The sequence below is a fragment of the Lutjanus erythropterus genome, chromosome 15 (assembly GCF_056507025.1).
Source record: "Lutjanus erythropterus isolate fLutEry1 chromosome 15, fLutEry1.hap2, whole genome shotgun sequence".
NCBI classification, from domain to species: Eukaryota; Metazoa; Chordata; class Actinopteri; order Lutjaniformes; family Lutjanidae; genus Lutjanus; species Lutjanus erythropterus.
In genome coordinates this window covers 22,754,813-22,771,256 of record NC_139331.1, presented here as the reverse complement: position 1 = coordinate 22,771,256, position 16,444 = coordinate 22,754,813, and the positions used below count along the sequence as shown (strand labels likewise).

The following is a 16,444-nucleotide window of genomic DNA, read 5'->3' as shown; positions in this document are numbered from 1 at the left end:
CATATGTATGGTTGTAGGTATTGTATGTTTGTTTTCTTATGTATGAATGTGTAAATATGGATGTATATGTATTTTTATGGGTATAAACATGTGTGAAAACAGTATATACATAGAATATGTATGTGTGAATATAATGTTTGTGTTGTGTGTGCATATGCAGAGCAGAGAGGTGTTTCTGTCAATCGCCACCTCTAATTAATGCAAATGGGTGGACAAAATAATAGAAACACCTGTTACTATGACACAACACAATTCAACAGCTCTACAAAAGGAAGTTGAATCACCACCTCCCTAAAATAAGTTTCGAATAAAAACTAATAACCTTCATTAAAGTAGGATTTCTTAGACTTATTAGAATGAAATGAATTTACGTCACCAAGGTGGACACGTCACTCATTACTAATCAGTCAGGCCAAAACGAAGTAACCCTGCTTCCCGAACAGAAATCTGCTCACATGAACACAAACTCCTAAATGGCAATTCAATCTATTTGTATGCACACACACTAGGGATGTCATGATGTAAAGGTATTTACAAAAAAACATGATATTTAACAAATACCATGCTAATAATGCAGACATGAAAACATTAGATAAATAATCCAACATACTGTTTGTTCTTAAATCAGTCACAGTTACGGCTGCAGATGCTTTCCACCTCCCTACATTTGCCAAAACAGTGATAAAACACTATCAAATTTTGTCTAGATATCGTGATAATATCGGAATCGTGGATTCTTTTGGCCATGATAAGTGAAGATCATGACCATGACGGCCCTGACATTTACATACAGTACATGCAGTGTACAAATAATTGTCAACTGGGGGTTCTTGTACCTATGCTTTTGTTTTTATTCTGATTGAGCTTTTCAGAAATTAATCCAAAGTCATCATGTAATCAGTTTTGCTTTTTCTTTGATATATTTTCCCAGTGTACTGAGTCCGTACATTTAACCAAGTGTAACCATGATGTCGAAGCAGAGAAAACCCCACTGCACTTTGGGAAGTATGGGGAAACATTTGGTTTTCCAAGGTACCATACACACCTATTTGCAGACTTTTTGCAACAGCGCCACCCATCAAAGAAGACCTTACCAGATACGACAGAGTATTCAATGGCAATATAAGAGCAAACACCACAACAATAGTTTTCCGTTTTCCTATTTCTGAAACAATGTTTTGCAATTTGAAGAGTTACTACTGGACATAGTGCAGTTTAAAGACACTTTTGGTGACAACTGGAAGTGACACAAATTTTTAAAGATTCTTCCAGTGATCTAAGAATTTTGCTTTTGAGGCTTTTTAAGGGGGTTTCATGTGTCAATGAAGGGGTCTCGAGGCCCCCATGTATTTTGTATAATACATATATGTGTATGTGTTTGTATACATATGTAGGCACATATGCAGTATCTGTATATATGAATGTAATGCACAGTTTCTTTGTACATGCACACCTGTCTAGATATATCTAAATGTACATGCATGTATATGGTGTGTGCATGCACGTATGTTATATGCATGTATGGATGTAAACGTGTATTTGTACATAACTGTGTACATGCATAAGTATGTGTTTCAGCATGACTGGTTTCTCTGCAGATAGAGTGCTTGGCTGTATTTGGGAGGGTGTGCTCTGAATTGAGGGAAGCCTATTAGAGGGGAAAGGGCCTGCAACATTTTAATCTCTAACACCCATCTATGTCTCTTTCTACTGCAGGGGGTTACGACACATAAAGCTCTTCTTCAAACTGCAGGCCGGAGGTAGTCAGCCCGGAATAAAGGCTTTTTGCTCGAGGTGTGGACAAATCCTGATGCGGGCGGAGGAAGGAATGGAAAGGGGGGGGGGGGCATGGCAGTAGTTTTTTGGCCTGAAAGCCTGGACGCCTCGGCCAAATCTTTCTATGAATAAAAGACGAGCACAGAGAGGAGGATAAAGAGAGAAAGACAGGATGAGAGGGAGAGGCAGAGAGTGAAAAGAGCGAGAAAAGGGAGAGATAGACTGTCAGGGGCACACTTAACAGGAGAGAGGAAAAGCATGTGTGTGTGTGTGTGTGTGTGTGTGTGTGTGTGTGTGTGTGAGCGAGCGAGCGTGCATGTGAGCCAGCTGCAAATCTCAGTGGTTGTGGGACACTTCCAAGATAAGACCCATCTGCCAGGGTGATTTCATTAATAATACAAGCTCTTTGTACAGGGCACTCAATCTCACTCCCTCTTTCTTTCTCCTGCTTTCCGACACACACACTCCATCCAGGGAGGAGACAAGAGCCTTGGCCACGTCTCCACACTCCCAGTAGTAGCATGGAGTCGAGCCCATTACAGCTGAGTTGTTGGTTCGTCCATATGTAGGAAAGCTCTCAAGGGGTCACCTCTCAACATGTTGGCTGATAGAAGAGAAGGATGGAGGGATGGAGGAGGAGGAGGAGGAAGAGGAGGAGGAGGAGTCGACTAGCCCACCTCTTCAAACCCCCACCGTGATGAGAGCTCTAAGTGCTCAGCGAGGGGTTCCACTCTCATGATTCCACTCACAGCCACTAAACAACACGCCTAAGAAACACACACACACACACACACGTACGCACTCGCACTATAAAATATTCTGCAGACCACTCCACCCCACAAGCGTTCTATTTATTTACAGAATAAATGTCATCCTGGTTCAGATCTGCCATCGCTGACAGTCCCCTCGCCCCTTTCATTTCATTTTCTTTTTTCTAAACCGTCCCTGCTACACCACATTTCAAACAGACTTCGTATATTTAGACAACAAAGTTAACATCTGTGGCAAAACAAGCACCGCTCATATGTTTCAATTACTGGCAATGTAAACTACACCTTCTATCAGGTCTGCAGGAACAGACTTTACTATCACCCAGCTGAGTCACACAGTAATCACAAGTATGTTTGTTTTAACTTACAGGGAGTCCCAAAAAAGTGGTCATACTGAATCATCATTGTAACTGACCATAAAGGTAGTTTTTTTTTTGCTTTATATCTCCCTTACCAGTGAGTCAATGGGCCTGGTGGTCATTGGCTTATAATCACACAACGACTAGATGATGTTCCAATACCTTTTTTTACTTTGCAATATCAATTCTGATACCTTTACTTTACGTTTCAGGCCTATTGATTACCAATCCAATACTAAGTAGGGCTGGGATGATACACATCGATACCATCATGATACTTGGGTGCTGATTTGATATGAATTGTGCTACAATCGGATTTGTTTGCTTTTTTTAAATACTAGACCAAATGTTGAATGATACACTAGAGACTGTCCAACATCACGTCAGTCAAGCCATCTGAGTTTTATTTCAGCTGCATTATTGTTATACTGCATATAAAATTAGTGAATACAATATTTTTTGAAGTAGACCGGTACACTTTGAGGCAGCCGTAACTGGTCACTGAGTGTTGAAGCAGCAGAGTAACAGATTGGGTTAACAATGTGAAGTCGGCAGCCATAAGTTTGCTCCACAGAGCAGACTAAGCGGCAGAGTGAGAAACATGCCGTCTCCCCTTAGAGACTATTTTTTACAGGGGAGGGTCAAGTGTTTCTGCACAACATAATATGATGTGTTGGATATAAAATGTGACAGGCATTTGTGTTAAATGTTGTCATAATTAGCAGATGAATTTGTCAAAGTGTTTTGTGAGGTCACCGTGACCTTGACCTTTGATCTCCAAAACCTGGCCAGTTGAAGAATGGAACAGACGTACAGACCTACGGATGGACGGACAGTTTTTCCAGCATCCAGCTTGAGTGACCCCTTTTACATCACACTTGGCCATCTGATCTTTTGGTTAGGGCTCCAACTAACAATTATTTTCATTGTCAATTAATCTGTTCACTATTTTCATGATTAATCGATTAGTTGTTTGGTATTAGGATACAAATATTCAGTTCATATTCAGTTTACTGTCTTAAAGGAGTAAAGAAAATATTCACATTTAAAGGAGCTGTGCAACCAAAAATGAGTACAGTAGTCAGGATAGCGAGTTGGAGCCATAGATCCTATATTAAATAGGTTGAAATCCTATTTAATATGCAGTCTATTTTTGAAGCAAGTTGTTTCCCTCACCCCCTCCTTCCAGACTCAAACAAACTCAGGCAGGCTGCAGGATCAGGAGTGCAAGACAAGCACAACATTGTAATTTGACAATAACAAGTGATGGCGAGTCCTGCACTGTAAGTTGATCAGCTGTTTATAACTGTCAGTTGTCTGTTAGCTCAGCCTGTTATCCTGAAAACAAAAGCCAACTGCTCTGAAAATACACACTCTGGAGTTTCAGTTTGATGACTGCCTGCCAGACTCCATTAACATATTGCTCAGTTTAATCGTAATAAACGTCTACTCCTTCTACAAGAGTATTTCTTTCAACAGACAGACACAGACTCATTCAGTAAACATTCTGCATTCATTTAAACTCTAATCAACATGAAACAAGCAAACAATAACACAAGTTACGGACTGGAATAGAAATTTCAAAGTAGGACACTGCAGCTGTAGTGTTGTCAGAGAAGTGAGTATTTAAACTTTGCACGTTTCCTTAATCTCCGATGACGTCATAGTCATTTTATAATTTATTACAGTAAATTTATTACAGATTTCTCCTTTAATAACCTAAAATCAGAGATATTTTACTTTTTTTCCCCCTAAAACATGACTCAAACTAATTAATCACTGCAGCTCTACTATTGTTAATATAAAAATATTGATTACAGCAGCTTTAACGATGTGGTTGCAGTCACTTATTGATGTGCATCTGGGTGGTGATGTTACTGCTTAACTTTGCATTAAACATTGCATGAAATTTATCAATGCATGTATGAAAAAGTCAATCCATATAAAATGTGTGATAGTTATTATGAAGCTTATTGTGGCTGGATCTCAGCACAGGTTTATGTGTGCGTGTGTTTGTGTTTGTGTGTGTCCTTGTCCCCTGACTGTCTCCTGACTGTGAAATTGGGCCTACTGTCACCCATCTGATTGACTTCTGGCTATTCTTAGCCATGACAATTTGTAAAATTGACAAAGGTTGTTACAACACAAGTCGCTGGAGGGCAGAGACGCAGAGTTGGCTCAACAGCCCGGGAGGGGAGGGGGGGGAGGCACACACAGACACACACGCACTCTTGGTGACATGCAAAAATATATGAATCTAAACTAAAGTACTCACTCACACTGGAAAGGTAAAGATGGATACAAAAAACTGATACACTGACACACTCAAGGACACCCACATGTACACACACACATCCGCCCCGGCCTCATCTGTGTGTCCTTGAGTCTGGGTATCATTTGTTTGATCCCCCTCTGTTACTTTCTCTTTTTTGCCATGCATCATTTTTCTCTCCACCTGACGCACCTCTGGATGCTCCTGAATGCCAAACTGGGCCGACTGATTGATTATATGTGCCAATGTGTGTGTGCGTGTGTTTGTGTGCCTGTGATTATAGTTTATGTTATGTGTCCTGCTGTGGCCCCGTACTCCCTCCTCCCTCCTTCATCTCCTCCTTCCCCCGCTCTCTCTCTCTCTCTCTCTTCCTGTCTTTGTCTATGTGTCTCTGTCACAGCAGCAGTGGCACATTCAGGGCACAGCGTTCCGGCTGGTCAACCTGATGGAGCCGCTGACTCGTGGTGTGGCGTGGATTAACATGGCATGGAGGAGCTCAGGCCAGAGGAGGTCGGCCAGAGCCCGTCTGCATCGGCTACCATCACCGCAGCACAGCGGAGCAGACAGGGACGCTAACACCAAATGCCTGTCTGAATGTCCGATTTACATGTTTAATAGCACCCTGTTTAATCCGAGATCAACCCTCTCGGTTAACTGGTGCACAACACCTTCATCCAAAGTACCTTTCTGGTGGCCTGAGTGGAGCACAGAGCCCCTAACTCTGCAGCCATGCTGAGCGGCACCATCAGGTATCACTGGAAGTCCATTCATTTCCCATAGACTAGACCAACAAGATCACATCAACAAACTTTCGAACCAAAACTGGCCACAAATGAACCTCTCTCAACAGCCAATCACATTTCTTTATTACCTAGATGATGCGATTTATGCACAATTTATGATGAGTTGATTTTAGCCATTGGAAAAATAAAGAGTTCTCTATACTAGCAACATTAAAGAGGAGTCCAAAGGCCTTTAGGAAGCTATGAGTGCAGACTTCGTCTTGACTTTTATCCAAATATTTAATTATGTAAATCCACTTTTTATATCTCTTTGTAGCTCATAAATTCAAACAAGGATGGAGATTACGATACGTCACCACAATGTGTTGACATGGAGTGTTTCCAAGTGACGAAGTGACAATTGCCAATTCCAAAAAGTTGTGACACTGTGTAAAACGTGAATAAAAACAGAATGCAATTATTTGCAAATACTTTGACTTGCATTGACTTGAATACAGTGCAAAGACGAGATATTTAATGCTCAAACTAATAAGCTTTATTATTTTTTGTAAATATACTCTCACTCTGAATTTGATGCCTGCAACACATTTCAAAAAAGTTGGGACAGAGGCAACAAAAGACTAGGAAATCTGTGGAATGATCACAAAACACCTGTCTGGAACATTCAAAAGGTAAACAGGCTAACAAATGACAGCATCATGGTTGGGTATTAAAGGGACATTCTAGACAGGCTTAGACGTTCACAAGAAAGGATGAGGTGAGGTTCACCACTTTGAAAAAAAAAAACTGTCCAGGAGATTAAGAACATTTCTCAACACAAAACTGGAGGAATGTAGGGATTTCTCCATCTACAATCTAAAATATCATTAAGGGGCAAGGCTGACAGTCAACACTGAATGTCTGTGATCTTTGAACCCTCAGGCAGCTCTGTATTAAAAACTCACATAATTGTATAAAGGACACTACATGGGCTCTGCAACACTTTGGAAAAGCGTTGTCGGTAGACACAGTTTGTCGCTGCAACTACAAATGCGAGTTAAGACTGCCACGAAAAGCAAAAAGCCATATATCAACAACATCCAGAAGCCCTGCAGAGAAAAGTGAGCTGTGGCGGTTTTTCGGAAATCATGGACATCGTGACCCCCAGGAGGACGAATCCATATTGTCACCAGTGTGATCTGCAATCTGTGATGTTGTAGGGGTGTGTGAGTGCTCGTGGCATCGTGGCTGACTGTCACGTCCCCATTAAAACTGACAAGTACACACAGGTTTTGGAGCAACATGTTGCCACTCAGTCTTCATCAGAGACCCTGAACTGTTGAGCACCTGAAGTTATATATCAAGCTCTTTCAAACTTTAACAATTATTGCCCTCAGTTCCCAAATGCTTACTCAGTGTTGTTAAAAGAAAAAGTGATGTATCAGAGAGGAGCCCCTGCCCAACTTTTTGAAAATTCACAAGCGTATATATTTACACAAACAGATAAAGTTTATCAGTTTGAACACTGAATATCTTATCTTTGCACTGTATCTAATTGAATAAATGAAGAAAAGTGTTTTTAAAAAATTAAATTTTTATTTATGTCTCACACAATGTGCCAACTTTTTTAAAATTTAGGTTGTAAATTCACCTCTTATATCTCTTTGTAACCCATAAATTCAAACAAGGGTGGATGCTTGGATATATAATCACAGTGAATTGACATGGAGTGCATCCAGATGATTAACTGACATACCAAGATTGTTTTACAATAAAAATACCCAACATAAAATACCTCTTACATGTCAATACGTTTTTTTTTTTTACACTGTTGCTTGCTTCCTTCTATTGCAAAAACACTGACAACCAAAGGCTGATTCTCCTAAAAATTACATTTCTATACTGAAGTGGAACGACCCAACAACTTAAGAGAACTTGAGCAATCCCCGAGCGAAAAATATTAACAAAAAGTAAACTCATCCTGTCTCGTGCTTCAAGTCAGCTTTGACTTTTTTCAGCACCTAACTGTGACGGTCCCTGTGACGTCATCTGGGAGTTTGCGTTGCCTCTTATCTGTCTCTCCCCTGCAGGTGACTAATTGCAGTAACTCTGGACACCTGGGCCCAGTGTCCTCAAGTTATTTAAATCAAGGCTGCAGTCATTCACACACTCTCTCTCTCTCTCTCTCTCCCTCTCTCTCTCTCTCTCTCCCTCTCTCTCTCTCTCTCTCTTTCTCTCTCACTTCCTTCCAGGCACAAGTGTTTGGTTTGCTATGTCCTTCAGTTACTTATTTTGCTTTCCACATCCGTACACATATCTACACGCTGCATCCATCATTAAACTCTACTATCATATTTTAGTTAGTTTTCATCACTTAAACTTGGTTTATTGGCACTTCGGTTTGGTTTAATTTGGCTTGATCTGGTTACTTTAATTTAATACAATTTCTTTGTTTAAATGTTTGCCATGGTGTACCATCTAATGTTTCATGAAATGTTTAATATGAATATTTTGCAGATACATGCATTAAAAATAATTCCTCCTTATGGTGATAAAAATGTGGTCTAGGTATCATTATGTTCTTTAGGTATATACAGAGTAGAGATGCAAAATCCACTTTTTTTTTTTTGTTCCGATCCACCTTCAATATCTGGATTTAGACACCATCTGGTTCCGTTACCCCGGTGTTCTTTCTCTTTTGACAACTGCATATCTTAGAAAATACTTAGTAAGTAATTAATTAATTTGTGCTACAATGTTTTGGCTATGATCTTAAAAATGATGTATTAGATATTCCATATTCCATATCATAAAAACATAAGACTAAAGAATCTGGATCGGTACGCAGATCTGTGATGTCAGTCCAATATATGATTATTGAATTGTGTCAGTAGTGGCACCCGCTACCAATGTTAGATTGGATCAATGCCAACTGTGATACAGATTGGCAAAATGTACACAGTTTCTCAAATACCAGTGCAAATGAAGCAAACTATACATGAGCACAACTAATATAATAAAAAAGTACCATAATAATGTTATTCAGAAGCCTAAAAACCTACTTAAAAATCAATGCTGGTCCGTTTTAGTTCCTGCAGCTACAACCTCAGGGGTGGATTTAAAAGAAAATGATGCTTTTGAAGAGAAATAAGAACAGAGCTCTTGTTTGGTTTGGTCTCAACTTTTAAACATTGTGCCTCATAAGATGCATACTTTAAGTTAATTTATTAAAACAATATTCATATCAAATTATTAGGTTTTCAAATCTTTCAAGTTGCAGAACACTGGATAGCCGCAAATAGTCAAACGACAACGTAACATCGACTTAGTCGATCAGCGTAGCTCATGGTTTAGACAAAGGCAGTTTAAGCAGGTCTAGCTCATGACAGAAACTGAATGAGACTCACAACCCTGCCAGCCCTGTAATTTAAACATGGTCTCATAAATAAAGAAAAAGCAACAAACACTCATACATACACGGATTAGAGCATGTTCATATGTGCACTGAGAGATACACAAACAAAACAATACAAAATAACTACAGATTTTCCCTCCCCAGTGTGCATACTGTACAAATAAGCGTGCGATGGATCCCTAATCACTCTCTGGTGCTCTGTCTAGTGTGACATGGCACAAGCCTGCTCACACTCCTTCTCTGTGTCACACAGACTCAACACATACATCGCACATCAGCCTCAAAATGAACATACCGTAAAGGACATGACAAGCATGGACTAGTCTAGGCTCTCATAGCGGGGGAACTGGTGACACTCCAGTGATATTGACTGGTGTGATATTGTGACAGAGGAGCAGGGCAGCTCCAGCAAATCAATGGTTGTATGGAGAATGACTTGGATGTGTAGAGAAGCGTGTCTGAGGCTGCATGTTGGGGGTCACAGTTCATAGTGTTTCTAGTCGCAGGCTGAGGCAACATCCAGAAAGGCAACATGTGACGTGCAGTGATATAAAAGGCTGTTATTGATCAGAGACATCAAATCTGACAGAAAACATAACCTCTTTTCTGCTGTGGACTGCTGCAGATATTCAGTATACATTATACGGCCAAAAATATGTGGACACAGGTGTACTTAGTTCCATTTGAGGTAACTTCTTCAACTGTGCTAGAACGCCATGTCTGTGACCAATATGTTTGTTTGCCCAGAGGCTGTAGAGGAGTCAGTTTTAAAGAATGAAGATAAGAAACTAGAGGATGGAGCCTCAGGACATGTCATGCTCGCTTTTCATGAAGGGGTTAAATAACACTCCAAAGTTAGACTGAATATTGGCAACGGCAAAACTGGCATCCTAGTTTTCAAAGGAGTCCCTTGACCTCTCACCTCATCTGACTGAAAATGGGTTCTGTACATCTGCAAGCGTCAACTCTTTACCAACATTATTGAGAAATCTTATCAAATCTTGCAGAAATCTCCAAATGTTAAAAGTTTGTGATACAGGATGACAGAATGAGTTTGTCTATGATATTCCTCAAGGTTTTAGAGGGATTCTTGACTTTTTTTTTCATTCTCGAGTGATCAAAAATAGTTAACTTTTGTAATAAATGGCATCAACCAAGGAACTGATGCAACAACTTATGAGACATGATAGAGCATGAGAATGGGCATTGTTTACTTCCATCCTAATATTGTAAGACCTTACACACTATAAACTTTAAAAAAATGTAGTAAGCACCTACAGAAAAAACTGTTTTTTTTACAGATTTATGAGACAGTGCTGAGGTGCGTCACAAATTAATCTTCACGTGCCCAGCTTTCAGATGATGTATGCCACTTCCATGTGCTATATACAGTTGACCTGCTAGATCCCCCACTAAAAAAAAAGACAAAAATGGGTCTATGGTAAATCTTTTAAAACATAGGGCTTTGAACTCTGTGGCAGCATGTCCCTGTTTTAACACTGACAACACCCCTGTGCACAAAGCAAGGTCCATAAAGTGGTTTTCCCAGTTTGGTGTAGAAGAACCTGACAGGCCTGCACAGAGTCCTGACCTCAGCTAGGGCTGTGTGCTGACAAGAATCTGGCAGTATGATACAATATCTTGCGATACTGTAAGCAAGGTGATATAATTTCTCTTTTTAATCAAATTTTAGGAGAAATATCATACTTTAGAGAACAAAAAGTTTACTCTTTTATACAATCACATAAATCAAACTAGATAGCAACACTAGTATCTCGCAGTCAAGGATTTAAACAAAACACAAAATGAAGCACTGCCACAAATCTTTGCATGTGACACGATATCACGACACAGTGTTTTTGAGATCTTGAGGAAAGCATTCACACAAGAGCAGGAAGAAGTTTTTACAGCATGTATTAATACCCCTTGGTTTTGGAATGAGATGTTGCAATCATATAAAGATGTAATGTCTGGGTGTCCACATACTTTTGGCCATGCATTGTCTCTTATTATATAGATGAATGCTTGCTTTTACAAGTAATCAGTAGTTTACAAGGAGATTTTTTAAAAGATTTTAGTTTGTTTAGACATGCGCTTCACAAGTTCACAAATAGCACACAATAGTACACAAGTTGAATTGCACTGGAAATTATTGTTTTCCTGCGTGTTTTTCATGCTCTTTTGTCACTGATCACATCCCTGTTGAGGGAAACAATTGTTGATTTCACCTCCTTTAGCTTCTTTGAGCAAATAATGACTTCTTGCAGCTACCGAGCGTCATCCTTAAACAGAAGAGTGCTGCAGCTCTTTTGTTGTTGCCATGCATGCTGGGAATTTCTCTCCATAGGGCGACACCGAGCCCCGACATGTTGTGTCGAGGAGATATTTTTAGTTTCTTAGTTACACTCTTGCACAAAAAGCAGACTGCTTCCACACACACGCAGAGAAGTTGTGCATATTGTTTACTGACGTGGATTCAAGGTTAGTTAAAGGACTTATCTCTGGAATAAACGGCCGTGTGCACGAAGGCGTTGCCTGATGTTTTCTTTTTTAAATTTCTGTAGGTTGAATTTGTCATTTAAAGGCCAGTACTTACAGAGAGGGATCATGGACGAGATCTTTGAGGTTGACGCCACTGCGGTCCTCTGCAAGGTTTCGAAAACAGCTGTCACTCACTGGATAGACAGAGAGACAAGAAAATGAAATTAGCACACAAATTGATAAGCAGTCTTAAATTAAATGCACGAAGGGCTTTAGCACAATTTGCTATCATTGCATCGTGCCATTATCCAAACAGTACATTACTATTTTTCAAAAAGGTTCTATGTTATGAAGAAAACTGAAATATTTTCCTGGTTGAACCACAGATTTGCCATAACCTGGCTCAAGGTTGGATAAAGTAGCGGGACACCACACATGAGATTATTTTATATTAAAGGGGAATTAAAAACAAACTAAATACAACAAAACCAAACATGGTGGAAGCCAGAAGAGAAAGGAAGACTGTCTGCCTCCAGCTTATAAAGTCCTTCAACCAGGTAAGCTGAATCTCCCCGATGATCTGACTCCACCCACCAGGCTCCTCACCACAAAAAAATCCTTTACTCTCACGCCAGCTCACTTTCTCACTCTAGCAAGAACCGAGAATGGTTACTTTCTAATTTTCTGTCTCTGTCATGAAGAGCAACATGTGAGAAACTCAAGGTGGGGAGATTTAACTGATCTTCAGATGAAAAAAAAAAAAATGATGAAATACACCAAAATGATCTTTCTTTGAACAGATGATAAAACGTAGATGAACATCCAAGATGCTGCAATCCAAGCACATCTCTGAGGAGTTCTGTTTGATTGTTTGGTTGTTTATTTACACATATAGAAAATATTCAGCAAAGACACAATAAACAATATATAAACGGGAATGTCACAGAGAACTGCCTAAACTCTCCAGTGGCACACACCCAGGAGCATATCTGGTAATTATTGCAGTAATACACAATTTGTATGTATCTATCAATAAATTTAAACATAGTAAAAACTGTGACATAGTTTACTATAGTACTTGACAACAATGCATCCCATAAACACCCATCCTTTACACAAGTATAATGATTCAGTCATGCAGTCATAAGTAGGGGTGGGTACGGAAAACTGGTTATATACCTGAGCTGTCTATTGACTTTGTTGCCCTCTGGTGCGAACGTGACATATAACAGAAGCATCATCGCATGTGCCATTGCCAGTTACGTTATGTCAGCTCTATATACACGGCTCTCGCAGAAGGTAATGTTAGCATTCTGTTACTTACTAGGTACCTTAAACATGATTAAAATGTCAAGCCAAACACTGATCTAAAATATGGCTGCATGTATGTATGCTTGAGAGCTGCTTGCATGCCCCCATGCCGTGCTCATCAGCCCGGAAGGGTATCCCTGGCCCTGGAGATGGGACGCATGGATCTAAAACACTAGATGCAACATATAAAAATGACTTGACATTTGTGCTAGCTGTTGTTCGTTGTTGTTGGCTTGCGGGGCTTATATAGTGTTGGGGGGGACGGTGACTCTGCAACATCACCGATTTCAGGTCTGCCCAAAATATCCTGAACACAGAAATTGTGAACAACAGTTTACTGGTCTAACTCCAGGATTCAGTACGACACAGTTCTCAGTGTTTTCACATGTTTTCAGCAGCTATGATCTAATGTGTATTATGTGTTGAGAAGGAAAACTTTCCCTTTCCTTCACACAAATTTTGTATTTGTTAACATTTATATGTTTAAGTATGCTTTAAATTGTTTAATTTCTAGTCCAAATTTGCCTTAGTGATAAAAAAAAAGCCACTCTTTAATGATGTTAACAATCATTTTTTGTCAGTTCAGGCACTATTTAGGCACTGGTATCCTTTTACCCCAGACATGAGACAAACACTGTGCTATTTTATATATATTTTTTTGTATTCATTCTTACATTTTGATCCACATTTCACACCTGTGACTTGAAGAAAAAAATCTGTACCTTGGACAAAAGGGACTCTTCCACTGTGTTTGAATTAGACAGAACAGGATTCTCTCATTTGTTGCAGCTCCACTTGTCAGCTTCGACTGTAATAAGGCAGCAGGTGTACCTGTATATAAAAACTATACCTAGTGTAAGTCCCACATTGTCCTCTGCATCATTTCCTCCCAAATTATGTCGCAAATCAAATATGGCCACTATATGTGACTAGAGCGAACACTGACATCCCACCTGCCACCTTCGCCCTGCACACTTTTTGATCACACTGAGCCGAGGCGAAGCCACACCTCCATCGTCTCCAACCTCTCCTTATGAAACCACGACAAGGCGGCCCCTTGACTGCAGAGCAGGTGCGAGCCACATGAGTCATCACGGTGATCACAGACGGATAGAGTGATGGATAGAGTGAGACAGGGAGAAAGACAGTGAAGACATGGGGAGAGGAAAATGGAAAATATATAAATATATAGATATATAACAAAGCAAGAGGAGAGAGAAAGAGACAGACGAGGAGGATGAGGAGAGGGACAAGGTGTTTTGTGATCTGACGGGGCCAAACGTGAATGGACACGCTCGCGTCTTAAAATAGATGCGAACTGAAGCACCAGAGGGGGGGAGGAGGATGATGATGCTGGTGGTGGTGGTGGTGCATTGGATTTAATCCAAAAAACTTGATGCGCTAGTTGTAGACAAGACTGGAAATGTCATGATGTTACTCCAATGAAGTGCCATGATCCATGAACGAGGGAGGAGGGGCGGAGGGGTAGGGTGAAGCAAGAATGGTGTAAAAAATGGAAGTGAGATGTGATCATGTGAAGGAAACAGAGGTGGAAAGGATGGAGGGATGCTGGTGGGGAGAAATTGAGGTGGAGAAGAGGGGCTATAGGATGGAGGGGGAAGGGTGAAAAAGCAGTGCCGATGGGGCAGCGCTGTGGAGACAGAGGTAAACAGAGGGTGCAGGACGTTGCTCTGGGCTCTGGCAAATAAATGGGAGAGTGCTGACATTTGCACACCGAGCCAGCTCAGAAAAAGAGAGAAAGAGAGGGAGAAACAAGAGAGACAGAAAGACTGCGGGAGGGAGGGGAAGAGGAGGGGGGGAGGAAGAGGAGGAGGAGGAGGAGGCGAGATATAGCGAGAAAAAAGGTTGAGGGAGGAGAGAAAAGGGGAGCAAGCACATGGAATACACACCACCCTGGCTTTAGAGGGGCACTGCTGCATAAGTGCATGTGTGCGTGTGTGTTTGTGAAGAGGGAACTTCCTTCAAGACTGCAGTATTCCTTACACACACACGCACGCACGCACACACACACACACACAGAGCCCTCCTCAGTCTTTCTCTCCCAGCTACCCCTTGATCTAAAAATAGCCGTTCCACTCTCCTACAAGAGGCAGCAACCATTCTGAACCAATCAACACGCTCTGTCAAAGGCATCGGTACCCACCACCCCTCAATATGTGTGTGTGTGTGTGTGTGTGTGTGTGTGTGTGTGTGTGTGTGTGTGTGTGTGTGTGCACATGTGTGTGTGGGCCTGCATGTGTGCAAAAAGGGGAACTCCTGACTGAGTGAAGGTAATAAAGCCACCCCTCCCTGCTACACCCGGTTAGTAAAAATGGTGGGAAAGCGAGCCCCTTCTGCAAAACAATGGCACGGAAAAGAATCCGAGATGGGGAGAGAAAGGGGGGAGGCAAAAAGAGGGAGAGAAGGAGTGAGGGTGGAGGAGAGAGGGAGATCTGGCTGCAGTTGAAACAGGCTTCAAAGGAATATTAATGTGATCCTGTGCAAGAGCTGAAGACAGGGGAAGAAGGGGGAGGGAGGAAGGAGGAAGAGGAGGGGAAAAAGGTGCGCAAGAATTCATGACGCTGCTCCCTCCCACCTCCTGAGCTCCGCCCATGCACCTTTCTTCAGGTGAACCTGCAGCTTGGCTTTCATCGCCCGCCGCGCGCTGCCGCATCATCTCCGGTGTCCGTCCTAAACCCCACAATGTAGCAGAAGGCAGGGATTTAATCATCTCAGCAGACGTCCACTTAGCTTTGCTTCCAACCCTCCTCATCCCCGAGCAGACACTCCAGTCCTAGGTCACGGCGAAAGGGAAGACGCAATGCAGTGACCCCGTCCCACCCCAGAGGGCGCTACGCCCCACGGTACATTCGGTACACAGCAAGCTAAAGGTCAATGCTTCTACAATACTGGACAAATTCTAGAAGACAGACAGCTGTCAGAGCTGAGACTGGCTCATAGACTGCCAGTGTATGATCCTGCTATTCTGTGGTAAAATATTTAAAGGGACAGTTCAACCCCAAATCAAAAATACATATTTTTACTCCGACCTGTAGTGCTATTTATCCATCTAGATTGTTTTGATGTGAAATGCTGAGTTTTGGAGATATCGCCCATACAGATGTCTGCCTTCTCTTGAATATAATGGGGCTAGGTGTTACTAGTCGTGTGGTGCTAAAAGTGCCAAAAAAATACATTTGAAAAACTCACCAGCAATGTTTCTTCCCTGAAATCATGACCTGATAAGCCACAGATCTCATTGTGAGCAGTTTCACATAGAAACTGCTTTCTTTCTATAGCAGAATCAACCAGAACTATTTTCTTTCTACTAGAAAGAA

The 16,444-nt window shown here is 41.2% G+C and overlaps 1 protein-coding gene across 9 annotated transcripts in view; it reads right to left on the bottom strand.

Moving 5' to 3' along the window:
- The window catches only part of gphnb (gephyrin b), a 144,871-nt gene that overhangs the window by 84,850 nt on the left and 43,577 nt on the right, over positions 1 to 16,444 (bottom strand). For all 9 annotated transcript variants that reach the window (XM_084737143.1, XM_084737146.1, XM_084737140.1 and 6 more), the window contains exon 2: positions 11,911 to 11,989. In XM_084737143.1, the coding sequence (XP_084593269.1) occupies positions 11,911 to 11,989 (79 nt within the window). The remainder of the gene's footprint in view (positions 1 to 11,910; positions 11,990 to 16,444) is intronic.